This window comes from Clarias gariepinus, chromosome 1 (genome assembly GCF_024256425.1).
Source record: "Clarias gariepinus isolate MV-2021 ecotype Netherlands chromosome 1, CGAR_prim_01v2, whole genome shotgun sequence".
Classification (NCBI taxonomy): Eukaryota; Metazoa; Chordata; class Actinopteri; order Siluriformes; family Clariidae; genus Clarias; species Clarias gariepinus.
This window is the reverse complement of record NC_071100.1, coordinates 38,937,675-38,965,219: the sequence shown is the minus strand read 5'-3', so window position 1 is coordinate 38,965,219 and position 27,545 is coordinate 38,937,675. Positions and strand designations below refer to the sequence as shown.

The window sequence follows — 27,545 nt, the reverse complement described above, 5'->3', positions numbered from 1 at the left end:
TTTTAAAGTCAAAGGTGTTGCAGGCCAGTTTGCCTAATGAAATTACTTCCCGCCTCACAAATAAAAAACAGACATACCATAAACACACTGTCAAGCAGGGCACAGAATCCAAGTTTTATTACTAGGTCCTTTCTTACCTGCTGTTTATGAATCTGTCTTTTAGGAAGAATCCATCAGTTGAAGTATTATAATGCTATTTTGCATAAGGTCACAGAAATAAACGTTTTGTGTCACAGAAGATAGTAATGTAATCGGATAATAGAAGGCGTGTTCAAGTCAAACTGGGACTTGTGGGAATTTCTCGTGAATGAAGGCATAAAATGAATTGACATTTACAGAAGACTTCAGGCACAGTACGGTGGTGAGCCTCTTCGGTTCCAGATGTTTCAAAGTTCTGAGAATCTTTGGCATTTTTTTCATGAGCTGTGTTAAAATTATGAGGCTACATTATCTATCTGCACTCTAGTGCTTCCGGGCTATATTGCAGGTTTGCATTCTAGACAAAACACCTGTTTTCTTCACATTTAAGATGTAATTATATATTTTAGTATAGCACAGGAGCTGATCCAACTTGCAAGAAATGCACATATGATGACAGATGATGAATAGGTCTTCAGTGAACCACTATGTAAAGTGTTCTCCTGCACGATAAAAAAAGAGTTATTATTGTTCTTTACGAGTCCTAAATGTACATTGGCATTTTTAATGGTTAACCTTTTATCCCATGAATTATTCTTATGTAGTATGTTGATTTTAAAAAACTATATATAGATTGACTGTATTGGTACATGTATATGACAGACTATATATCAGTTACAGTTTTATTTATAAAAGCAAAGGAAAGCCTTTCTTGTTAACCTTCTGTTTAAACAGGTACAGCATATGCATTGAAATATGCAGTACATACATTAATTGACAAAAAAAGAACCCCTCAAGTATCATCTTTAGAGAGAAACCTGCTTGATTGTGAATAGAAAGTCACATTTTCATGTAAAACAACATTAAGCTTGCTGTAGGAAATGATTATTCAATTTTGACAAAAGAATGCATGTTGGTGCAGAGTGTCTAGTGTATGTCTGTCTGGGGTCATGTTCATGCCGTGTCCAAATGGGGTTCCCTGGGTTACTTCTATTTTTTTCTACCTATCAAATATCCTGGTAGGTGCTATTCCATTCTGTCATTGTACAAATAAAATGATGAGAAATTTAATAGAAATAGATAAAACAAATAACACCCAATTTTTCATCCATGGGATACAAGTGACAAAAATCACAAACTACATGAGATCAATTATTCTGCTGACTCATTGTACAGCTATTAATAAATGATGTGTGGTACAATAACTGCTACTTTTGAAATTTTTGAGGTCCAAATGGTGATACAAGGCAATACACTTGTGGAAGAAGGACAGTCCTTATAGTAAATTACATCTAGAAAATTTGACCCTAAAAGAGCAAGTGACATGTTCAAACAACTCAATGCATTTCATCCATTATTTTTATGCAACTTCTGCTTTTTCAGGTAATGTTACAGAACCTGGATTGGTTGCTCAGCCTGTTTTGTTTGAGCCAATCCTACTGAGGATAGAAGCAAACCCCTACCATATGCCAAGCCTTTCAGATTTTTAATGATCATGGACCTCCTTAAAAATGTTGCCCTCCACTGCCCAGTGGGTCTTCAGGAAGAAGAGAGATTGGATGTAGAGTTGATTTCGGTACCCCTGTCTGTCTGGAGCTTTGAGCACTTGGGCTGAATCAGGTAAGAATATCAGCAATGCTCCACAGATTTAATGATGATTGTATGCATTTTTTGATTTTATGCAACAATGATTTAGGGCATTCTTAAAAATAAATTAATAAATTAAAATTATGAATTGTCTATGATTGAATGTTTTAAAAATTGAATTTTCTTTTCATTTTGTAAAGCTGCTTTGAGACAATGACCATTATTAAAAGCGATATAAAAAATAAAATTTTAATTGAATGTTATAAGTAATTAAAATTTTATATATTAAAATTTTTTTATTTTATTTTTCCATGAATTGCATTATATGTTCAATTATATGTGTTATATTTAAAATTTTATAGTAAATATTATATTTCTTCCATTTGCATTGTAAAATACTTTCGCATAACAAGAAACAAACCTGCCTAATAAAAGATTTAAGTGGACAGTCAGTGGAAAAAAAATGTACCATGGCTTTCTGTCTTATAAAAAATATAAAAAGCTAAAATTAAAGTTAAAATGAAAAATAATCAGTAGCTAGGCAAAGTTAAAAACTCATAAATTGACACATTTCAGTACTACTAAAGACTTTAAACTGTCTGTACAAGACAGGACATTCGTTGTCCATCAAATAACAGTACCCTAAGGTTTTTTAATTAGCAGACAATTAATTTCCTTATTAATGATCCATGCAGAGCTGTCAAGGTCATATTGTTTTTCAAACCACTTTCGTAAAACATTCAAAAGATATTCATTGTCATACTATTGTAATAATTGATGCTTATAAAATAAATGCAATTTCAGATGTATGAAATCCACCTACAGTATTGCCAAACTTCTAGACTAGATCTAGACTCTTATACACGGTTTTACACTATTAAGAGATTTGATCTTATTATGATCTTTTTCTATTATATTTAATTTAAAAAAATTCTTTATTCAACTTCTAAAATAGGTTAAAATATCAATCAAATTGTATATTATATATATTCAACTTATATGTTTAAAATATCTCACTGGCCCGTCTAACCTTCAATTAATTTGATACATATTTAATGGCTTAATTATTGTGTTATAATACTGCTTATGGTACACCACAGGGCTCTGTACTTGGACCACACTTTTCTTGCTGTATATAAATAAAAAGTATGGTCAAATTTTTGGCTAAATATTTGTGGATCTCCTTTAGTCTACTTGTACTGTATATGAAGTAAGGGATAATTTAAGTGCTTTAAATCAGCCACTTATTTGACCCACTAGTATCGTACCAGTGGTATTTGATATGAAAATGACAATTACTTTCCTACTGGTAATGGAAAAAGTGAGATCAGAAAATGTGAATGAGATAATAAACCTTAAATAATTAATTAAATTAAAATTGTAATTTAAATTAGAATTAAAATTTTCACATCACAATTCCATTTAAATATGGTGGTAAATAGCTGTTATTATCCTTTCTGTGTTTTTTACTTTGGTTCATTTATAGGAGCTGTAAAAAAAAATGGCCAAAATCAAGCTGTCATTGCTGTTTACTGGCACTGTGCTTGCTATCATTTTAATGCCAGGTATGATTAAACCTTATAGCACATCTTTCTGTAATGAGATTTATTCAACTCTTTACACTTACACATACACTCGAACATATTTTATTATATAATATCATATTCAAATGTGGTACTGAGCATGCATTTTATTACTACAGTATACTGTAAAAATAAGCCCCAAGGTCTGCTAATGATAAGCTGACAGTGCTTTTCCCCCAGGCCATAAAGATCTAAAGGCACCAACTGGGGGTGCAGACGCATGGCACACTTACTGTCATAATGTTAACTGTACAAACCATTTTGACCCCCTTCATCTTCTTTTATAACAACGTTAAAGCAATTAAAGCTGCAGCCTTCAGGCGCACAACCCATGCTCTTTGTAGTTTAATGGGTGCCCTTATAGGGCGCCACAGTTGCAGTAAGCCCCTTCTGACAGTGGTAAAAGCCACCTGTGTAGGGAAAAAGACTATGAATCTGTAGGACATGCCTCAGGTTCCATAAACAGGGAAAGTTCTTGCTCTTAAGTGCTTATTAGTCGATTGGCATTTTTTCTTCCTTTAAGACATCTGGCACATCTGGTTCCTGACAGATACATTTTTCTTTTAACGATTATTAGATTTTCTCGGGGCTGGTCCTGTGGGGCACCCAGAAAAAGACCAAGGTAAGTGACTTTTTTAAAACTTGATGTGGACTCATTGGTGACTGATTAATATATCCTTATCCAGAAATAATTTAGACACAAGATATTGTTATGTCCATAACATCACACATTCTGTCACTGTCATCATATTTGTATTTGATTCCAAACCGGCCATTTTTTTTTAAATAGACAATATCTCTGTGTGTTTAGTAGTTGAGATTGCTGAAGAGAAGCCAGCCAGCTCATTAGCCCTGAAAAAACTGACACGCAATAAGAGGAATCCTGTTGCTTACTACAGACGCTTACCTGAATTTTGGGCCTGGTACAAGTACTACATGGAAACCCACAACCAAGAGGGAGTATGTAATCTCATCTAATACACAAATGAACTGGTAGTGTTGAAAGATTGCTGTTAGGCACAGATCACTCTCACTCTTCACCTGTTCACATGTTTTCACATTTACAGATTGAGAGTTTGGACCAGCTCTACCTGATCTATCTGCAGAATAAACACCGGGTTGAGGGGGACAATTCATACAAACATTACCTCTCCCATTTGAGTGAAGTCTACAAGAACTGTGCTCGTTCAGATGACCCTGACTGCATTCCAGAGTACACCAGCAAGCCCACAGCTAAGATTGCTTTGCCTGCTGCCATTAAGCAAGCTCCAGTGAATATGTGCAACCCATATCTTGATCCCTACTGTATCATTTCTGTTGCTCCTCGAGCAGCACCTGAGGAGCCTCCTCCTGCTCCTATTTCAGTTAAATCTCCTAGTCCCATTCTGGTCCCTACGCCTATACAAACCCCATCCGGGTACCATTACTATGCCCCAGCAATGGAACCTTTCCTCTCAAATGAACAGAGAGCTGAGCTGCTCCGGATCTGCAACCCATCTGATGTAGAGTGCTTGCAATACCACTTGCGTGCTGCTCATGGTTATAGGCCTGCACTTTCCCCAGTGCCTTCCTACGCATACCTGGGATGTGACCCCTCAAAAGACCCTTATTGCGTGCCTAGAATGCTAGCCAAGAGTCCATCAGGTCTGTATCATGTTCATTGTAACCCTGCTGTTGACCCTCTTTGTGTCAGTAATATAGCCCCAGCTGCCCAAAGTGCAGATGAGGCTCCTAAAGAGCCGTACTGCAACCCTCTGTTTGAGAAGGGGTGCAATCCTCTTACTGCTAACAGGCTGGTTACACTTAAGGCTCCTGTGCTGCAGTATGTGTCACCAGGACAGCTGTCTCCTCTCCACCTAGCTGCCGTAATGAAACCATTTGTGAAGTCCAGTGCCACGCCAGAATGTCATCCTTATGACCCCAACTGCAGCAATTTTTCTCCTCCGGCTCCCTTTGAGGCAGCCAAAAACATCCAGGATGGCATCATCTTACCTCATCCTGACTGTGATCCTGAGATTGACTACAATTGCCGTCTGCGCCGAGCAGAGCCCAAAGACAACAAAAAGACAGCTGAGGAACCCAAGGATGAGCCGGAAAGTGGAGACGCCAGCACTGCCAATGTAGCTCCACAGTACCAAGTTGCACGTTTTGAGGACTTCTTGAGGGGATACCTGGGTCACTATAAGAAATAAGAGAACATGCCAGTATCTGAATATGTTTTAATTCTTAAACCATGTGTAATGTTTTAAAAGGAACTTGCAAACATGCTAAAGCCTTCAGCCCTCAGGTCAGCAATGACCTCCTGGTCATGAAGCTAAATCTCACACTTCAGAAAAGATAGATTATAGAGATGATTTTAAATCATTACTTTCTAGCATTAAGTGTACGGCAGGATCACAGGACTTTACTTGAACATGGGCAACACACTCAGATTTTCTAGTCAAATTACTATTGTTCATTTTAATACTCCATGCTCACCAGAATGATATGCAGGATTGCCTAGTAAGACCAACGCACCAACCATTTTTGAATTGTGAATAATATTGCATTACAGCCCTTTGAACATACGAATTTTTTTATATCATTTACTGCATAAATAAAATTACTAAATAAATTGTTTTTATTGCTGTTTTTATGGCTGCTGATAAAAATGACTTCAGATTAATATTGATGAATTGATTGAAAAAATATGCTTCAAATATGTCATTATTTTCATGTTTTTGGACACTGTTCAAGTTGGTATAAACAAATAAAGTTCTCAGCAAATAATACAGAGTGAACAATGAAATCCAACTGCACTTATGACTAGAAGTTCGCATTACAGTAGGGGTATACAAAGTTATGCTAATATACATATCAGTTTCTAAATTCCCCAAGTCCATCACACCATCTTTCTTAGTCATTTAGTTTCATTTGTATTTTTACTAAGTGTATCTCTTACACGCTGAAACGCTGAAGGGATGGGCGTGTCAGGAAAGGAAGAAAAGTGCATGAAGCGACGCACCCATCATGCATAGTGCCTTTTTTACAGGCTTCCGGAGGCAGTGTTGTGTTATGATGTGGGGTTGCTTCAGTTTTAAACATGAGTTAAACAATCAATATCACAAGTTACACAGCATTTCATTCATTCTTTCATCTTCTCTACTGCTTAACCTGTATACAGGGTCACGGGGGGCTGGGGATTAGCCCAGGTGTCTTAGGGCACAAGGTAGAGAACACCCTGGTTGGGTTACTCATACACACACACACACACACACACACACACACACAGCGCCCATTTGGGAACTCCAATTAGCCTAATCAAACCCACACCTTGGAGGGGCAAGGTAACAGTGCTGACCTAACAACAGTTCGGTGTTAATAATAATAAATACTATACACCACTTGTCAAACAGACAATGAATATTAGTGCTACTGAATAGGAAATTGCATTGCCCAAACATTGAATCAAATCATATTAACAGCCTGACTACAGTATGTTTCACAGTTCTACTGTGTAATAGCCAAACAGGGCATAAGAAAGAGTAAAGCTGTAGTGATAATGTGTGTGTGGTTATGTGCATGGGTGCATTCAGGTTTTTCTGTTTCGAAAAAAAAAAAGCAACTGTGTGTGTGTGTGTGTGTGTGTGTGTGTGTGTGTGTGTTTCTTTTGCACATATGTCATGAGCTCCTCAGGTGTGAGAAATATGCTGCTCCATGAAATACTGAATATATATCCTGCACTTTGCCACCTATCCTAAACAATGAGCTCAGATTAAAAGATTTGAGATGCAAAAAGAGAGAGAGTTAAAATGTGGAAGAAATTGGACAAGATATCAAAATGAACAAACCAGTTACACATCTTTTAGACCAGTCTCTGCTTGTTGGGCTCTGTTACAGCATCTGATGTTGAACCAACCTTTAAAAACCAGTGTGTAGAGTGTTCTGTGTTTATTCCTCTTGATAAACACAGAGAGCCCATGATTAGTGAACAGTGCCCTCTACTGTGGTGGTCTGTTCACAGAGGAGCTCAAAGTCAGTAGACCAAAATTCATTAAAAGATCTAGCTACATCTGCTTCAGCTGTGCCACATAAGAGATTGTTTTCACCTGCAGGAAATGTTTTGCAAGAGAGTAGGGTATCAGAAATTCTTAACACACTTACTGTATGTGCCTCAGCAATTGGTTGAATGTTGAGAGGAACTGAACTGAGCTGATGAGAGTAAAGCAGAACAATGTATGCATTTGCAATTAAAAGAAAGTTCTAAAATGTTCCTTTTATATAATTAGTGAATTCTGTTGATACTTGACTCAATATGTGCGTTACTGAACACTGATGGTGGAGGGGTTGTTAGTGAAATTCTGCAAGTGGCAGAATTCTGAAAGTGGTAGCTGGTACTAGAAGTCGTATGTCCAGTATATAGCATGAAAGGGAAATATGGGAGTACTGTATCTTTAAGATTTAAGAATTTTGTCATTAATGTATGCATAAAAACTATAGGGAATGTTACAGTAAACGACTCCATGCTGAGAATGTGTAATTGGATCCAACATGAAGCACAGACACATGACATTGTGCCTGTGTAAACAAATAGCAATTACATGAATGTCAGAACTCACATGCTGACCTGTATATCTTATGTACATTTTGTCGATGAATTTCTGCATTTTCTAGATGGCACATCAATGACTACACAATTCTGTTCAGGTTTTTTAGAAGAAAACCTCTCTGCTCCAGGGATGGGTTATCATATCTGATTCTAACCCTGTGCTTTATGGCTGCCCCTAGCTTCATAACAAGTGGGTCATGTCAAACACTTCAAACACCTGGGAAATAGCACTTCAAACACTAACTGTACTGGCAAAGCCAAAAATCTTCTTCATGTATGTATCAGATGTATATAAAAAGGAAATTTAACGACATTTTAATCCATAATGTTTAGTATAATTAGCAATAGTGGAAACATATATTAAACAAAAGTACTGGTGACAGGGTACTGTGGTTTTATAGACTTCCCGTGGTAAAATGACAATATATAAGAAGTATGCTATATGACCAAAAGTACAGTATGCGGACATTCGGAAATTCTCACAAAGATTATGCATTTCAGTACAAATTAGATAATATAACAAACCCATAACATTACTATTATTAATATATAATACTTTGTTGAAATAATGCTGTTTGTATTTATGTTTAAAATACTAAATACACTACTGCTCAAAAGTTTGGGATCATCTTCCAAGTCCATGGTCGTTCCTGATTTTTTTTTACATTGTAATGAAATGCTAAAGGCATCCAAAATAATGCACTAATCCTCTTTAAACAGTTAATGTTGGGATGTACAGTATCTGCTACTCATGATCTGTAAGGCCCTTCATAATGACTTTAATATGAGGTGATGGTACTTGGTGATTTTTTGAGACTGGTAAATCTAAATGAATTCCTCTTCTGCAGCAGAGGTACGTTTTGGTCTTGCCTTTATTAGAAGGTCTTAATAAAAGCCAGTTTCATTGTGTTTGATGGGTTTTGCAAATGCACTTCGTGCAAGAACTATTCCAGAACAGCTGACCTTAATGTCTTAAAATAAAAACTGACTGTTACTGTTACTTAATTACATAATCCCATATGTGTATTTCATAATTTTTAAATCCTCTGTATTGTTGTAGAATGTAAAAAATAATTTACTAAACAAAAACAAAGACATTTGCAAGTGATCCCAAACCTTTGGGTGGTAGTGTATATTATGTCTTATTATGGCGGCATGGTGGCTTAGTTTGTTGTTTTAGCTCTGTTGCCTTGCACCTTCAGTGTCAGCATTCAATTCATGATTAAAAAAAATCTCTCTGTGTGTGTACAGTAGTTTACATGTTCTCCCTGTGCTTGGTGGGTTTCCTTGCTATTTGATGTGCATCTGTGATTGCCATATTGTGGTGTGGTGTGTGTGGACAGAACCAGGCACTTTATAAGAATGTAATACTTTAGATATCTACATTTTAATAGAAAATCACAAAAACTAAAATTCTTAATAATTATTGACTATACCTATTATTGGATCAGAGCCAGAATGTCACAGAGGAGGATGTGGAATAAATAGACGTGATTAGTTTCACCATTAATAACTAAATTTAATTCCACTTTGTCAAACCAAATTTAAACAAAATATGTTACGAAATAAGTGAATTACAGTCGAATTTGTTGAGAAGTCTGCATTTCTCGATCACACTGTATTTGCTTACTAGCGGGTCTTGACCGCTCCAATATGGCGGATGCGCACACACATATCGGGGGCTAACAGCAACGGAGAATGAGGTATCTACGTTACGTTCCTATATCCGCACTTGCGGAGCAAAACAGGAAGTGACGTTTTGTACCGCCGTAAGCGGTTGGTTCAATTTTTAAGGTTAACATGGCGTTGTGTGTGAAGCTTCGGTAAAGTGTTGAGTGTAATTAGTTACAACAGGGTATGTTAAATTAAACCTATTTGCAAGCGTTATACATTTGTTAATATATAAAACTAATGTATCAATATCACAGTTGAATGGCTGTAGCTAAGCTAAGCTAGCAGTATTAGCAGCTACAGTTGGCTAAACAACACAACGTTACAGCAATAAAGATAACAGTGTATACGTTCAGCACTCATGTACAAACACAAATAAATATTGGAAAACAGGTTCTTATGTAGTGTATTATACAGGTATTAGAGAAATGGCTACGTTAGTTATTTAGCTAACTGTAAACACTACACAGTCCAGCAGTGCCATGACAACGTCTCACCAATCGAGTATTATATTAGAGATGGGGCAAAATAGATTCAGTTACATATCGCGATTCTTTGGCCTGCCAATTAATTTATTACCTATCTGACTCCGTAATCGATTTATTCTTAATAAAATGTTAATAAAATGTCTATATGTGTGCATTTTATGTGGTTAAACGTGTTACAATTCTTTTGTAATCCTGCAGGTGGTGCACTTTAAACTATTCACACATTGACAGTGCAGAATGCTGTCTGGTAGGTGCAAATTATTTGTAAAGTTTGTTTAGAATTGTACCAAAATTGTAAAAAAAAAAAAAAATATATATATATATATAATTTATCATATAAATATTTATATTGTTTATATTTATGATCTTGTTATACTAAAAATAATCACAATACAAATCGAATCGTCACCTACAGTGCCATTTGCCAATGCTTGAATGCAGTTGTTGCTGCCAAGCCTGGCACATCCTGTCATTAGGTTTATTACTGGCAATTACGCTAGGTAGGTTTAGACATATTTTTCCCTTAATAAAGGGATCTTTTGAAAACTGCATTTTGTATTCACTCAAGTTATCTTTGTGTAATATTAAAATTAGTTTGATGATCTTAGTCATTAAAGTGTTAGAAATATGCAAAAAAATTAATTAGGAAGAAGCAAGTTTTCATAGCACTGTAGATATTGTGATAATCTTGTATCGGCTGGTCCTTGGTGATTCCCATTTCTAAACTATATGTTTGTTTTTTTCTGTTACGGCTTCCACAGTAGGAGTTTATGAAAACTGAAATGTATTGTTGTTTATAATTTAGTCTGCTACTTAGCTGTTAAAGGGAAGCAAATTGGTATTGACGTTATAGAAGGTCCTGACCTAATTACAGTTTGTCATGACTTCACAAAATGATTGAACATTTAATCATGCCTGCATGACCATTGATAAATTGCTAAATATGTGAAACATCAAAAACAGAAACTCTTGGTTGGTTATCAGTTCAAGCATATTTTCAAGTTGTCAGTTGTTATTTCAAGCAGGTTAGGAACCGGTCATGGCTGATGGAGAGCTTACTTTGATTGATAAAGACATTTCAAGGTAATTTGATTTTAACTCTCTTACTATTGTAATTATTATTGTTATTCCTGCTTTTTTGCTTTTATATTTACTGATTGTTACATTGCAATTATAATTTTAAACATCCATAACATTTAAATGCAATTTAATGTTATTTAATTATAAGCTACCTGGCCTGAAAAAACTTACACATTCTAATACAGCATGCATTTCTTTGGCATTGTTTCTACAAGCTTATAAAATGTCACAACTTTTATTTTAGTCCAGAGGTGCATTAAGTATTTTCAAGATCTTGTATTTATGAAAAGAGAGTCGGACTTCTGCGTAAAGTCTTTTTAACGGGTTGAGGCCTGGAATGTGTGGAGGCCAATCCATATCTATAAATGCTATGCTCCCTGAACCACTTTTTCACAATTTGAGCTTGTGAGCCCTGGCATCATCATATGAGGGAAGAAAAAATCAATTGATAGATATGGAAAAACCTAGTCATTCAGGTACTGAGAATGTCCTAGTATATTCAGGTCGCTAGCTGCTTTTTATTATTTTATTGAACCTAAACTTGACCAACTGAAGTAACCTGAGATAATAACACTGCCCTCACAGGATCTTACCCTGATGTATGCACCCATTATTCTAGAACAGGGTCAATCTGGACTCATTAGACCACATGACCTTTTTCAATACGCCACAGTCCATTCTTTATTCTCCTTAGCAAATTGAAGCCTTTTTTCCGATTAGCAATACTCATTAGTGGTTTTCTTGAGCCTAAACAGCTGTTTATCCCCAGTCTCTTCAGTCCTTTCCACTTCACCACATTTTAGTAGTTTCAGCAACCTCCTTAGTTGCTTTTGTTTTTTGATGCAGGACAGTAATATATTCCTCATGATCACAGGATGCGTCTTCTGACATGGTTGTTTAGGAATTGAGAATCTACTCACTGCATCAGTTAGGGATAAATAACCAGCTGAATCATATTAATCACTGCAGTAATTATCCAATCGAAACAAATATCTATTTGCTTAGTTAAATCCTGTTGGTGACTTTTTTTGGCCAGGCAGTGTATACTATACATCTTGAGTATAAAAGTGTAAAATGTAGCACAGTTTTTTTATTGTGAATTTGTTGTGCTGTATAGCATATTGGAGGTTCCACTGAACCCGACTGTCACATCTTTAAACCTCCACTGTAACCGACTGTCAAAAATTGAAGGATTGACTACAGCATGGCATATCCGACATCTGGACCTTTCATCAAATCACATTGCTCGTATCGAGGGACTTGGCACCCTTTCTTCTTTGCGTACTTTAAATCTGTCTTGCAACAGCATCACCAAGGTGGAAGGTAAAGTGCAAGGAGAGTCAGTTAGTCAATGCTTATATGTATTAATATGTCAGAATAAAGTGGACTTTATTGTCATGTCTTATAACTAGATTTCTGTTGATTAGGTCTTAATGGACTTGTAAACCTTACAAAGCTGAATTTGGCTTATAATCAAATAAATGACCTTACAGGTAAGTTATCAGTTATCAGTAAGTATTTTCTGAAGTTTGACACAGCATTGATATGTAAAACTATATGAAATGTCAGATAATTTAAGCACACTACTGTGTTCCTCTAGGTCTCTTATATCTGCATGGGACTGAATACAAATTGAAGAACCTCCAGCTTCATAGCAATCGACTGGACAGCATGAACCATCTGCTGCAATGCATGGTGGGACTGCACAATTTGAGAGATGTCACTCTTAGTGTGGATGGTGCCGATAACCCCGTCTGCCGTCTACCAGGTTTGCAAATGAGCTTCTCTCCTGCAAGTAGTAAAAAGTAGCTCTCACCTATCCATCAAATTTTACTGGGGGAAGTTAGTACCTACACAGCATTACCAACCTCATCTTCTTACACTGCCGGTTTTTAGTGTACGTGGATGTGAAAATAGGTCACCTATATTAACATGCATTTAGACAGTTTTTAATTAGCAATTGTACCATGAAAATGTTTTTTTAACAGGAAAGACTTTAATAATGCAATAGTGACGAATCAATAGAAATACATCCAGTTAAAAAACTTGCATAATCCTTTAAGTCATCTCTCGTCGCTTAGTACAATATACAATAAACATTTAAATTCCAGTTAACTTTGCTTAAATGATCACAAACCTATAGATATATTATAGATATTTGTGTAAAGCTTCTTATAATGTTACGAAAAAAATCGCATGTGCAGGTATTGTAAAATATTCACACCACCTTGCTTTGTATTATTCTTTATGTACTGTATTACAAACTTTTAATCATAGATCCAATCACATGAGTGCTCATACACCTGCAGGCTTTCTAGTGCAATTTTTAAGGGCTATTTTTGGTGTGTTCTATATCTGCTATTTCTGCTGTGTTCTGTATGTTTCTATATAGGATACAGAGATATGATGCTACATCCCTTGCAACAAATCTCCACTCTGGATGGGGAAGACAGGATGGGAAAACCCATTTCATCAGCTGATGAGAGCCCAATGGACATCCCAGGCATGGAGGACTTTCTGGAGTTCCTGATTTCAACAGACAATAGTGTCAATGCTGAGCTGGTGAACATTTTCTTTATTTTAAGCAAATCTACAAGGATATGGTTTAGTATTTTTGTTTGTGGTTAGGCGATATACTTAAATGATGCCATACTGTGAACAATATTGTAAAGAACAATTACTCTAAAATTACACATTTTTAATAGAGAATATTGTACTACAATGTTATTTTAACAAACTATTGAAAGCCAAGAATGATCCACCTAAAGAATCCACTTTAAACTATTCGATTGGTTTCTTTAAGCAAATACTGGTATTTTAATAACAACTAGCAAATACTGGTATTATTATAACTGTGGCATTGGATTGAAAGCCAGTTCCACCTTTAATTTAATTGTACATGTTATGAGAATACTGTAGCTTACTTCTTCTTTCCAAAGGTCCACACAGATGCCCCTCTGCCTACTCCCCGGATCAATGAGGTTCTGACACAGTTTCGGCACCGCAACAGAGGTTTAAACACACCTACTGAAACACCAGTGCAGAATGGGTCAGCCCAAGCAAACCACAAAAACGACCTTCGTATTAAAAAGCTGGAGCAGCAGGTGTCCCAACTCTTTCAGAAGGTATAACAGGATCCTTTGTTTGTTTAAAATTTAGAACCTTTTATTTCTGTACTGAGAAGCTCTTCTTGTTCCAGACTCCCAGGGCTGATGGCCCCAATGCGAGGTCTGCATTGCAGTCTGTGGTACGGAAGGCAAAAAGGGACACAGATTTCACATCAGAGAGTGAATATGACAGTGCGAAAGAGAATCTGCAACACTCAAGAGTCCGCCGTCCCAAAGTCATGACAGCGAAGAAGGTGGTGCAAGGCAAACACTCTGACAGGTAACCACTATTTATAACGTAGTTAGAAATGTAGGTCTGATTCCAAATTAAGGTTATTTCTGAAATATAGGTGCCGTAGAAAAATGGTGCCCTTTAAAAATTACTGCTTTGCAAATATTCTGTAAAGGACGTGCCAAGATGAAAAACTTGCCTAGCTGCGCACACACACTCACAGAACATGTGCTTTCTATAAAGTAATTCATTGGATATGGTTTGATTTTCATTTTATTTTTTTCCAAGTTCCATAGAAATCCTTTGTTTAAGATTTTACTGGTTCTGGTAGCTCTAAGCTCGATACAAACAGATTAATTCACGAATTGTTATTGGAAGTTAGTGGACGGAAAACTAACTGCTGTGTAAAATAGTTTAAAAGGTTTTATGGTGTAATGACTAATAAGCCTAGGAAACTTCTCACATCGTCTGCATCCAATGTCTGTCATCGTCCCACTTTTCTTCTATCCGCAATCACATCTAAACCATTTTTGGAATTTTTAACCAAACTTGCACAGTACCTTTTTCAAAAAGCATAGATGTTAATTAGCTGTTAAACTTTTTAATATATATTTTTAATTTTAATAAAGTCCACTATACTATAACTGTCGGAGGTTTAGTAATGAGGCTATACGGTAATACCAAATAATGCAACAAGGCGGCACTTTCTTTTTGTTGGAGAAGACGACAGCTGAACATGTGTTCAGGTGAAGATTCATTGTTATGATGCCGCTTTGATTAGCTACCTCGTTAAATTTTTTCTCCTCGTTAACGAGGAAGGTGGTGTGTGATTTCAATATTCTACAGTTTGTGTCTAATTTAGTGTTGTGGAGGACTGGCTTGTGATGTTTTATACTTTAAATGTTCACTAGCTATTTCATTCTCGACAGACGCATGTAGGGATCGCTGTCTGTTGGCTTGCGTTATTAGTCATGTGTCATTATCAAACTTTTCCTCTATCTGCAGCTCCTTCTAAATCTTTTGACCAAATCTTTACAGAACCTTTAGTACTGTTATGACACATTTGTTTGCAATGCTTATGTGTGTATATTTACAGCAGTGAAACAAGCACACAAAAGCACAGGAATGCAAAGCTTACCATTGGCACTAGGCAGAGGGCAGCAGTCCAAACTGCACGGGGGACAGACACAGCCAAGAAAGGCCTCAAAGCATGCCAGGCCACTCCAGACAAAACCTCCGATCACACACAGCAGGAGACCTACAGGGTATGCAGACTGGTGTGGCCAAGTTCCAGTGTTTTTGTAAAGATGTAAAATTCTCTAAGACTGTTGATGTAAAAAGCTGCGTTTTTTGTTTGTGTGTTTTTGTGTATGTAAAGGTGATTTTGGAGGAGCGGGATCAGGAGCGGGAACGGCGCTGGAAGGCAGAGCAGGCTGTGAAGAAGCTTACAGACCAAGTGAAGGGGCTGCAAACACGTGCCACAGAGGAGAAAGAACTGCAGAATCTGGCTTTCCACACTACTGATAGGTGAGGAGTATAAGCAAGTTTATAAGTGCAAATTCTACAAACAGAAAATGTGAGCCAGTGCAGCTTGTGACTCGTCATATTGGCTTTGTTAATATTGGCTTATATGCATGTGTTTTAGTAGCTGCATCTTAATTGCAAAAACTGTGCTTCACAAAAGAGACCATAGAAATATGATATAAAATCAAATGCTATAACACCATAACATGACAAAACCCAGTACTAATGAATTAGACTACCCAAAAGAAAACCCTAGTTTTCTATTTTTTTTTTAGTTCAATAAAATTAATTAACATCTACAGGGTATGATCACCACAAGGTCATATGTTGCTGCAATTCTGTAGTTTATTTTGGGTAATCTTTAATTAAATGGATAATAGATAAGGTCTCATATGAATGAGTTAGTTCCTGCGATGATAAATCTTAGATAAGGGAGAGATTAAAGGTGTGTAAACAGGCAGGTGTCTGCAGTAGAATGCGACGTCTGCCTATGCAGCACTCTCCCTCTAATGCGTTAGTATGAGATCCTTTGATCTTGTTTGAAACCATATTAATAACAGAATGTTTTTGCAAATGCTTGCTTGTATAAAACATCATTTTAAAAATGGTATAAGCGTTATTTTACTGTGAGTATTAGGGACCAGCCAAAACATACTCTTCTGTGTTTGCTAACTAAATATTCCTTAAACATAATGAAGATTAATTTGATAGAATAAATGTTATTCACCACCATAACCACTGCCTTGCTTGCACTCAGGCTGAAGGAGCTGTTGCTGAAGGAGCGCTCGGAGCGGACGGCACTGCAGACTCGAGTTGAGGAGCTGGAGGAACGATGTGCCAATGCAGTACAACAGCTGGAGCAGCAGCGCAGCCATGAGGCACAATATAAAGATGCACTGCACAGGCTGCAAGAGAGTGTTTCCCAGCAAGAGGCTGACAGAGCCACACAGCAGGTGGAGGAGGTAATACTTACAGTAAATAGAGTTAGCCACGATAGTGTCTGTCTAAATGAGGTTTATCAGGAAAACTACAGTACTATTTGTTTTTTGATGGAGTGACTTAACACATCCATGAACCTTCGCATTTACCCACATGATTTGAATCAATCAGCTTATAATACATATTTTGTTATTTTATTGATGTGCCAACACATCAACCTTAGTCAGATTTAGAGTGTTTTTGTCCAGCATCCTAAGACGTCTAACTTATAAGTCCTTTTTCCAAAGCATCAGGTCCAGAATGTGTAGGTTATGCAGAGTATATGAACTCAAATTCTTTGTTCAGATGAAGAGAAAGCAGGAGCTGGAGAACAAATGCGCTGTTCTAAAGAGAGAGGTGGAAATACTTCGAGTATCTGTGCGACAGCATAAAGATAAAGTACAGCAAATTCAAGAGCTGCTGACATCCAGAGAGGAAGCACACAGGTGTGTATTCCATCAGCATGATTCCAGACTATGCACATACTGCTACTGTATGTACATTCCAAAAAGCAAATCATTTAAATTTTAATTACATAACTACAAACTAGTTTTTAGAGCTGTGTGGTTAAATCAATTAGTAATCAATTTTGCAGAAAATACAAATTGATTTCTTTTTGCACAAAGTTCAACTGTTTTCCAAGGGTGGTGCTACTTCCTCTTCTTCTTTTGAGTTTGAGTTGTTCATGCCACACACTAATCCGTGTGTGGAGCAAAACAGAGGCAGGGAATAAAGATTATTGCTTTACTTTGTTAAACAATCAAAAACAAAAGTTACACAACATTTTGTTGATTATTAAATACTCCTAGTAGTTTTTAATGCCTAAAAAACCTGTAAGATATATTACCTACTTCAAATCAAATCATAAAATAAACATTAGTGCTATTGGATCTAATCTAATTAAAAATCGCAATGCTCAAAAATCTAATCACCAGTCTACTTGTGATCCAAAGCTCTAGTAGTTTTTTAAATTGTTTTATTACTATTAAGTCTGTAACATTATATATCAATGAAATGGTTTGACTTAATTATGTGGTTTAGGAAGGAGCTGGCGTCACGGCTCACTCCAGGTGGTGCTGAGTTTCGTGAAGCAGTGGCGAAGGAAGTGGTGGCTGTGGAGCAAAGATCCGCTCAGAGACACAGTGAGATGGAGCAGAAACTGGCTGACGCCAAGCGCCAGTATGCCACCCTGGAGGATGAGTTTCGCATGGCTCTCACTATCGAAGCCAATCGCTTTTCTGAGGTAGCGCCTGGAGCAACCTCTGTGTCTAATTTATTATTTACACAGGGCTCTACACTAATGCAGTAGCACCAGTTTTACCAGCTTATTTGTATTACTGATACATGCTTTTGTAATAGCACACAATTTACAGAGATATCAACAGGATGTTTTATTTCAATGGAAAAGTCAGTTAATCTCTCCCTGTATAGTTTATACTTCATTCTGGTTTTGTATTACGAGTGTTTCATGTTTAAAATTGAGTCTGAAAACTTAGTTTTCTCCATACAAAGAGATTCCTCGTTAGAACTGTCTTCAGAAATTTAGGAATTTGATGGGCCTAATGTATGGGTGGAATGGGTCACAAAACTCACGGTCTGGGTCATATCTCCATTTTTGTTTGCGTTTGGGTCATAATACCATTTCAGATCAGACATATTTTTAAATCGGCCAAAAAACAAGACGAATATAATTTGGCTTTCCATTTAGTGGTAATGGAACTTACAGAACACTTGAAGCGAATAGCTTTTGCCCATGGAAGCAGCATTTAGATGTCCAATGCTTAAATACAATTTTTAAATAAAGAATTCAATACTCGGTTGTTAAAATGAAGTACAGTACAGTTTTTCTTCTGTCAGGGGGATTTCAGCATACTCTCTGCAGGATTTTTTTCTAAGTAAGCTGGCAATGATGAGCACAAGAAAATATACTATTTTTGCACATGAAACTACTGTACAGTATCTCCAAATATTGACTTATAGTTTAGTTACTTGCAGTGACTGTCAAATATTAGGATAAACTGAAGCATGTCATTTATAATGTCTCAGGGTTGTGCATCAGTGGTGGAGATTGTTTGTATAATCTTTTACATGGGATCAGGTGAAAGATGGCTTTGAGCACGTGTCTGCAGAACTTGCTAAGGTGAAGACAGCTTTGACTGCATCTCAGCAGAGAGAGAAGCAGTCAGGGTCTTTGGTGCAGGAGCTCACAGCTATGGTGAAGGAGCAGAAAAATCGCATAGCTGACCTCATCCAATCCAAACGTGAGGCTGTAACAGAATTAAAGGTAAGAAATTTATGTCCTTTATTTTGACTGTTTATATCAATAAATCAACACATCCAGATCAATTGTGGATGGCAGATGTGTTATAGGCAAAAAGAAAAATATGTCTAACTTTATAATAACTGCAGTTTAACCCGCTCTGCTCTTTTAAAACAGTTTTAAATACTTGCTAATCACAAGAGAATTTTGTTAGGGAAAAGCTTGTTGGTGATCATTATATTAGAAAGGACATAAAAATTTCTAAAGACTGGGGCTCTACCAAACGCCATCAGTTTATCACGAGATGAAAAAAAATAATGATTTTGCATAATGAACTATTATAATTTTTATGATATAAAATTATTATGAAATGAACATAAGGACAATAGAATGAGACTTACCAACAATAATTTTGTTCATATCATTATAAATTTACAGAATTTTTCCAAAAACTGTTTATTATTTCATTGGGTATTATATATGGAGTGTAGGGCCAACCCCATTTTTTCAATGGGAAATTGTGTTTGTTTAATTATCAAAATAATAGAAAACACAGCTTTGTAAATAATTTTCCAGCCATTTATTGGAATTTCTTTTTAAGTGACTTCTGACTCTAAAGTTATAGAAATGGAAATAATAAAGCATAGAGCAAGATAAGGAAATATGTGGTTGTGTGTTTTAGGCACGAGTGCAGAGTCTGGAGGCAGGTGCAGAGGATGACAGGCGTCTAAGTGTGCAACTGGAACTTCTCAAGAAGGACAAATCCAAGCTGCTGTCACAGCTTACTGCACAGGAGACTGTAATAGAGGGACTCCGAGCAGAGAGAAGGCTCTGGGGACAGGAGCTCGCCCAGCAAGGTACCCAACAGACTTACTACCCAACACACTAACTTAGAATTACTTTTACTTGCTATATTATTTTAATCATTGTTGTGAACTTAGGTTTGCTGTAGTCCTTCCAGTCATAGAAGCTTTATCTACTGAGCTTTCACAGGATCTATTATCCACTATGTAGGCCTTTGTGGGCCATTTTTTAAAAATCACAAATACAGTAGCTAAGATTAATTGTGCTTTTTTTTTTTTTTAATTGGTACTCTTATTACTGCATTGAGGAATGATTTGACATCAAGCCAAAGCATGCTCTAATTTGTCAAAGTGTAAAGTACTGATGGCTTTTTGCTTCAGGAGCATCCCTTGCCCAGGATCGAGGTCGATTGGAGGCCAAAATTGAGGTCCTTTCTACTGAGCTAGAGTCCCAAAAGAAACAGAATCAAAGAGACCTTGACTCACTTAAGATTAAAACGAAGATATTGGATGATCAAACTGAGACAATCAGGAAGCTAAAAGAGGTGAATACATTTCTCTCTGTTATGTAGGTAAACGTTGCGTGACTTCAGAAACTGCATCAACTTGTTGTTGCCATATTTAGGCAGTGCAGGAACGGGATGAGCAGCTACGTGCTCTGCGCGAGGAGAACCTGCAGATTCAAAGAAAGTTCCAGAAGGAGCTGGAGGATGAGATGGCCACCGCAGCAGATCTCCGAGATGCTGTGGAAAAACTCAGCTTCAGAAAAGAGGAGCTCAAACAACAGCTTCTTGACAAGGAAGCTGAGATGGATGAGCTCAAAGATGCCTACAGGTACTAGGTCTAGTACATGTTACCTAGTTTATCTTGTGTTCCAGAGTTAACCTGAGACACAAGGTTACTTTTTTTAAACAGAGCTTGCATACTTATTTCAGAACCTTGTGCCAACCAGCTGATGTATTACTATTATTTATATATATATATATATATATATACACTTAACAAAAATATAAACGCAACACCTTTGTTTCTGCTCCGATTTTTCATGAGATGGACATAAAGATCTAAAATTCATTCCAGATACACAATATTACCATTTCTCTCAAACATTGTTCACAAATCAGTCTAAATGTGTGATAGTGAGCACTTCTGCTTTGCTGAGATAATCCATCCCACCTCACAGGTGTGCCACATCAAGATGCTGATCTGACATCATGAGTAGTGCACAGGTGTACCTTATACTGCCCACAATAAAAGGCCACCCTGGAATGTGCAGTTTTGTCTCACAGCAAAATGCCACAGATGCCACAAGCATTGAGGGAGCGTGCAATTGGCATGCTGACAGCAGGAATGTCAACCAGATCTGTTGCTCGTGCATTTCTCCACCATAAGCCGTCTCCAAAGGCGTTTCAGAGAATATGGCAGTACATCCAACCGGCCTCACAACCGCAGACCACATGTAACCACACCAGCCCAGGACCTCCACATCCAGCAGGTTCACCTCTAAGATCGTCTAAGACCAGCCACTCAGACAGCTGCTGAAACAATTGGTTTGCATAACCAAACAATTTCTGCACAAACTGTCAGAAATCGCCTTAGGGAAGCTCAACTGCATGCTCATCGTCCTCATCGGGGTTTGACCTGACTCCAGCTCGTCGCCGTAACAGACTTGAGTGGGCAAATGCTCACATTCGATGGTGTCTGGCACGTTGGAGAGGTGTTCTCTTTACGGATGAATCTCGGTTTACATTGTTCAGGGCAGATGGCAGACAGCGTGTGTGGCGTCGTGTGGGTGAGCGCTTTGCTGATGTCAATGTTGTGGATCGAGTGGCCCATGGTGGTGGTGGGGTTATGGTATGGGCAGGCATCTGTTATGGACGAAGAACACAGGTACATTTTGATCCTGAGGCCCATTGTTGTGCCATACATCCATGAACATTACCTCATGTTTCAGCAAGATAATGCACGGCCCCATGTTGCAAGGATCTGTACACAGTTCTTGGAAGCTGAAAATGTCCCAGTTCTTGCATGGCCAGCATACTCACCGGACATGTCACCCGTTGAGCATGTTTGGGATGTGCTGGACCGGCGTATACGACAGCGTGTACCAGTTCCCACTAATATTCAACAACTTCGCACAGCCATTGAAGAGGAGTGGACCAACATTCCACAGGCCACAATTGACAATCTGATAAACTCTATGCGAAGATGTGTTGCACTGCATGAGGCAAATGGTGGTCACACCAGATACTGACCGGTTCTGAGTCCCCAGACCCCCAATAAAGCAAAAAACTGCACATTCCAGGGTGGCCTTTTATTGTGGGCAGTATAAGGTACACCTGTGCACTACTCATGATGTCAGATCAGCATCTTGATGTGGCATACCTGTGAGGTGGGATGGATTATCTCAGCAAAGCAGAAGTGCTCACTATCACACATTTAGACTGATTTGTGAACAATGTTTGAGAGAAATGGTAATATTGTGTATCTGGAATGAATTTTAGATCTTTATGTCCATCTCATGAAAAATCGGAGCAGAAACAAAGGTGTTGCGTTTATATTTTTGTTGTGTACATATATATATAAATAATAGTATCATAATTGGTGTGACTAAAACCTATGTGCCTTTATGTTAGTTTTACATTGTAGTCTAATTTGAAGCTACCTGAGCTTAATAGGGTATTACAGCTGACTAGTAACCATATTCTCTTCCAACTGGAATCCAGCATAAACTGTTAAGAGCCTTCACATTTCCATTCCTGTAGCACCTTTTTAATAATATGAGTTCTGCCATGGATTTATATAAATTTGATCAGATTCTGTAAATGGTCTTCAGAAGAGGAGTTTCCACAATGCTTTATAGACCTTCATAATACTATTTGAATGCAAATTATTTTATAACATTTATTTAGGGTAATATAACATTATATTTTGTTTTTTGTCCAACAAGAAGAACTGGACAATAACTAGTTTGTAAACTAGAGTTTACAATAATTAAGTTTACTTTATTTCAGTAAGATGACTTGGACTTCAGTCATCCTCAGGTCACAATATTCTTAGTTTTGACTTTGATTGGACATAATAAAAAGAGTCAGAACGCAACTTATTTTGAACAACCTGGTGCAAAGTACAATGTCCATGTCTCAACTCATAGCATAAATATTGGTTTCTGTAGTGCCAGCATAACGTCTGTGTTGTTAGTGGCCCATAGTAGGAATGAACAGAAGCAAACTTTTTATTTAAATTTGAAAATAAGCTTGCCACTTTAAATTGAAATAGACGACAAGTTATAGAAGAGTTATGCAAACAGTCTGCTTCAGTCAACACCCGAGAAAAGAACCTTCAGAAGTCTTAAATTAGATTTCTAATAACTGTTTTGTATCATTTAATATATAATTTTAAATGATTTTCCTTGTGAGAGTTCATAGCAAAAATTATGTCAACATTCTCAACTCAGTCAAGTGTCTTCATTTTATTTAAATCATCAACGATAAAGTGTGTACGTTCATATATCATACAATGCTTTTTACTGCCTGTTCCCTTCTTACATAAAGAGCTACAGTAAGATCCTTGTACTGCTTTAAAAGTCTATAGCTATGTGCTTTCTGAAGTTAATTTTGGAATTCTATCAGGAAACTAGATCAACTTGATCTTTAGTGGAATTTAAGTCTGCATATCCTGTTTTTTGTTTTTTATATAAGCACATACATTTTCAACTTTGGTTAGCTTAATTGATTAATTTCAATGACCATCTTATAATAGTACTAACAGCAACTGATTTCTTCAAACCATCTCAGTGCCTCAAGTCGCAAATGGCTGGAGAAAGCAGATCTGCTGACCAAACTGGAGAGTCAGGTGAAGCGTATGAAGGAGGGATTTGATGCTAAAGAGAAGGCATTACTGGAAGAAAGAGATAAAACCGCCCGGGCACACAAGTAAGAGCAATAAGATAAGTTACAGTTACCCAGTAAAGTCAATATCATCTTTTTACTGATATATTGGTATTAATTGTTTTTATTTAGGGTGGCGGTTGAGAAACTTCATTGTGTGGATGACGCTTTTCGTAGACAGCTGGAGTCGCTGCAGGCTTCCCACCAGGCTGAGCTGCTCCGACTGGCTACTGACAAACAGAAACAAATAGAACAGGCCAATCAGAAGGTACTACAAAACAAGATCTTGTATATAAATTTGTTAACAAAAAAGTGATTACTTTTTTATTCATGATAAGTTGAGTTTTTCAATATGTTTGAACTTACTGTATGACAATGGTTAGGATTTATTTAGGGCACTTTCAAGTATACAGTGTTTAGTTCATTTAAATTTAAGCCTGGTGTGTTTTTTCCCCTCTTGATGCAGTTGATCTCTAGTGTATCTCATTTCAGCTCTGTCAGGAATTAACAAGCTAAGCCACACTATGGGTGCAGAGCTACAGTATAGTGAAGCAGAAATGTTTTTTTCTAGATATAAAAAAAAGAACTGGATGTAAAACAAAATGTTGTAAACTTAAAAATAAGTAACATTTTGTTGGTAACAGTAATTTGTTCCTAGGCTAATGCTGTTACTGAAGACGAAAAAAATAATTTGTTTAGCACCCTGTTTTTTGTGTTTGAATAAATCTAGGTGATTCCGACATGCAGTTTGCAAAAGTTTGCAGTTTACTTTCTGCTGACCAGTGCAAGAAATAATCTTACAAGCATTTTTTGAGCAAGGGCCTTTTTTGTTTGCTTTTTTGTTCATATGTTCATGCAGATGAACCAAAGGAATGATTTGATTCAGATGTATCAAACGAACTTATATGTGTGCAAGTACCCTACAGAACAAGTGAATAAGTCACAGTAGGTGGGCCAATAAGTAGTAAAAAATCCTAATGCTACACTCAAATCCCTGAGATTATAATGAAAAAAAACACGATGGTGTAGTGGTTAGCACTGTCACCTTGCACCTCCAGGGTCCGGGTTTGATTCCCGGCCAGGCTCGATTCCCGTCTCTGTGTGCATGGAGTTTGCATGTTCTCCCCACGCTTGGTGGGTTTCCTCCAGGTACTCCGGTTTCTTCCCACTGTCAAAAGATATGCAGGTTAGGCATTCCCAAATTCCCCGTAGTGTGTGAGTGCGTATATGTGTGCCCTGCGATGGATCAGCACCCTGTCCAGGGTGTACCCTGCCTCGTGCCCTAAGCCTCCAGGTCCGGGCGATCCTGAATACAGGATAAAGCGGTGTAGAAGATGAGTGAGTGAGTGTCAACACCAATTTAAAAAAATCTAATAGTTAAGAGATATAACTACTGCAGTGATCAATATGGTTTAGCAGGCAACAGGTTATTTAACGCTAACTGATGCAGGAAGTAGCTTCACATTTCTTAAACAACCATGACAGAAGACACATCCTGCGGCCATGGCAAGGATGTTACTCTGCTTCAACAGTCTCAAATTATGTCCTGCATCAAGAAAAGAAAACATCAAAGAAGATTGCTGAAACTATTTAAACTGGGTTAAGAACTTAAAACGCATTATTAAAATCTGGAATGATAGTGGTGAACCATCATTTTCGAGAAAGAAATGTGGTTGGAAAAGCATCCTGAACGATGGGAGATCACTTAAAGGTGGAATCCAAATTGTAAAAAATAAATCAGGTCATGTGGTCTGATAAATCCAGATTAATCCCGTTCTAGAGTAATGGGTGCAGCAGGGTAAGAAGAGGGGTGGATGAAGTGATGCACCCATCATGTCTAGTGCCTACCGTACAAGCCTGAATGAGGTCAAATGACTACATGAATGACCGGGTTTTTCCACAATTAATTGCTTTTTCCTTTCTTGATGGCATGGGCATATTCCAAGGTCACAAATCCAGGATTTGTAGGGTTTAAATTGTTAAAGATTGGTTCAAGGAGCATGAGACATCATTTAGACACATGAATTGGCCACTATAGGGTCCAGATCTTAACACCATTGAGAATTTTTGGATGTGCTGGAGAAGCCTTTACGCAACGGTTCAACTCTCCCATCATCGGTGGGAGAGAAATTAATGTGACTGATATAAATATAAATATTGAGACATTGCATAAGCTTATGAAAACAATGCTATTGCCATAATAATTGCAAAGGCGGTCCAACAAAATGAGTGTGTGACTTTTTTGGGGGACAGTTTGTACACTTAGATTTGATCAACAGTTGAGCATTTTACAGTCCACTTTCTAAATGCAGTATAACCTCCTGATATGTTTTTTTCACAGGTGTTTCAAGTGGAAGATGAGATGAGACAGCTTCTGGAGGAAACCGAGATGAACAAGAGGGAAATAGAGGAGAAAATGAGACGCCTCACCAATGTTCTTAAAGACTTCTGACCATGTCATTTTAAAATTACCATCACACAATGTACGTTAAAGCCACTGTCTGTAGGATACCTGAAGTACACCGTTTTAGAAATAAAGTGTACTTTTGCGTGACACAGGGGTGGCTCTGACAAGGGAAATGCTTTTATATAAATTAAAATAAAAGTCACACAAAACTTTTAAGATACTTTAAGCTCTTAAAAGTAATTAAGGTACATTACACCGATCACATGACATTCCGACCACCTGCCTAATACTGAGTACGTTTCCCCTTTTGCCACCATAACAGTGTAGCTCGAACTACTGAACCCCATGTGCATCAGTAAGTCTTGTCCGCCCATGCCACTGTCAGTTCACCGGGTTTGCTACCATGGATTACTTTTGGTATATATACCACCGCAGCCATCTCACAAGACCTGCACTTTTGGAGTTGCTCTGACCCAGTCCTCTAGCCATCAAGATTTGGCCCCTGTGGCTAAACAGCAGTTCCAGCAACTCCAAGGCTCACTGATGCAGATTCGGAGCGAAGATTGACTTGTGTAGTCCGATCCAATAGAGATGCTACTGTAGCTAAAATTGCGAAAAAACGTTAATGCTGATTCCAATAGAAAGGTATCAGAACACACAGTTTTGTGTATCCATCACTGTTTTGCTGGCAAATGAAGGGTATAACTCAATATTCGGCCATTAAACCATTTTACAGGCACACTAATAAATGCACATAATGCACACTCTTGTTTGGGGTGCTAAACAAAGAGAAGTAGTCTAGTGCTGATTTAATTTCTATTTACTTTTTAAATGTCCAAATTATTTTAAAAACTGATTTACCTTGTAGTAATTGTACATTACCTTTATCTTTTTTTTTTTTTTTTACCAATAATTATTTATATCTATTTTTTGCATAGTAATTTATATTGGGTGATGTTGAAATTTAACTCTAAGAGTGGGTTCTTATCATGAGAGCCTAAATGACTAGGTTAGGTGTATTTTATTTCCTCTCAGGTGCTTTTTAAGATTTTTTTTTTTACACGGTTTACGTTACACAATTTACTTTTCTTTTTACACATTCAATAATATAACGTAAACATATTTTATAAACTTTCGAATAAAAATAAATGTTTTAAATCACGTTTTGTTTCGTGTTGCTTTCTTTTCACGAATGGAATGAGCAACCGA

General features: G+C 37.2%; 2 protein-coding genes across 5 annotated transcripts; both read left to right on the top strand.

Annotated features, from left to right (window-relative positions):
* Positions 1-1,673: 1,673 nt before the first annotated feature.
* On the top strand, positions 1,674-5,927 carry and2 (actinodin2). 2 transcript variants are annotated; one of them, XM_053502865.1, is made up of 5 exons: positions 1,674-1,758; positions 3,212-3,290; positions 3,886-3,930; positions 4,123-4,268; positions 4,376-5,927. In XM_053502865.1, exons 2-5 carry the CDS (start codon positions 3,227-3,229, stop codon positions 5,498-5,500), a joined length of 1,380 nt encoding a protein of 459 aa, XP_053358840.1. In that variant the 5' UTR covers positions 1,674-1,758; positions 3,212-3,226; the 3' UTR covers positions 5,501-5,927. The 2 variants fall into 2 exon arrangements, with proteins under 2 accessions (XP_053358840.1, XP_053358832.1); XM_053502857.1 differs by having other exon boundaries at positions 4,120-4,268.
* A 3,714-nt stretch (positions 5,928-9,641) lies between these two features.
* Positions 9,642-27,497, top strand: lrrcc1 (leucine rich repeat and coiled-coil centrosomal protein 1). 3 transcript variants are annotated; one of them, XM_053502777.1, is made up of 21 exons: positions 9,642-9,751; positions 10,254-10,302; positions 11,081-11,138; positions 12,253-12,458; positions 12,563-12,628; positions 12,736-12,903; positions 13,528-13,697; positions 14,075-14,260; positions 14,335-14,522; positions 15,571-15,739; positions 15,853-16,001; positions 16,756-16,960; positions 17,283-17,422; positions 18,018-18,219; positions 19,075-19,260; positions 19,919-20,093; positions 20,421-20,584; positions 20,665-20,873; positions 23,837-23,974; positions 24,062-24,197; positions 26,271-27,497. In XM_053502777.1, the coding sequence occupies exons 3-21, from the start codon at positions 11,095-11,097 to the stop codon at positions 26,379-26,381; spliced, it is 3,012 nt and encodes a 1,003-aa protein (XP_053358752.1). In that variant the 5' UTR covers positions 9,642-9,751; positions 10,254-10,302; positions 11,081-11,094; the 3' UTR covers positions 26,382-27,497. The 3 variants fall into 3 exon arrangements, with proteins under 3 accessions (XP_053358752.1, XP_053358763.1, XP_053358772.1); XM_053502788.1 differs by having other exon boundaries at positions 11,078-11,138; XM_053502797.1 differs by having other exon boundaries at positions 11,065-11,138.
* Positions 27,498-27,545: the final 48 nt, after the last annotated feature.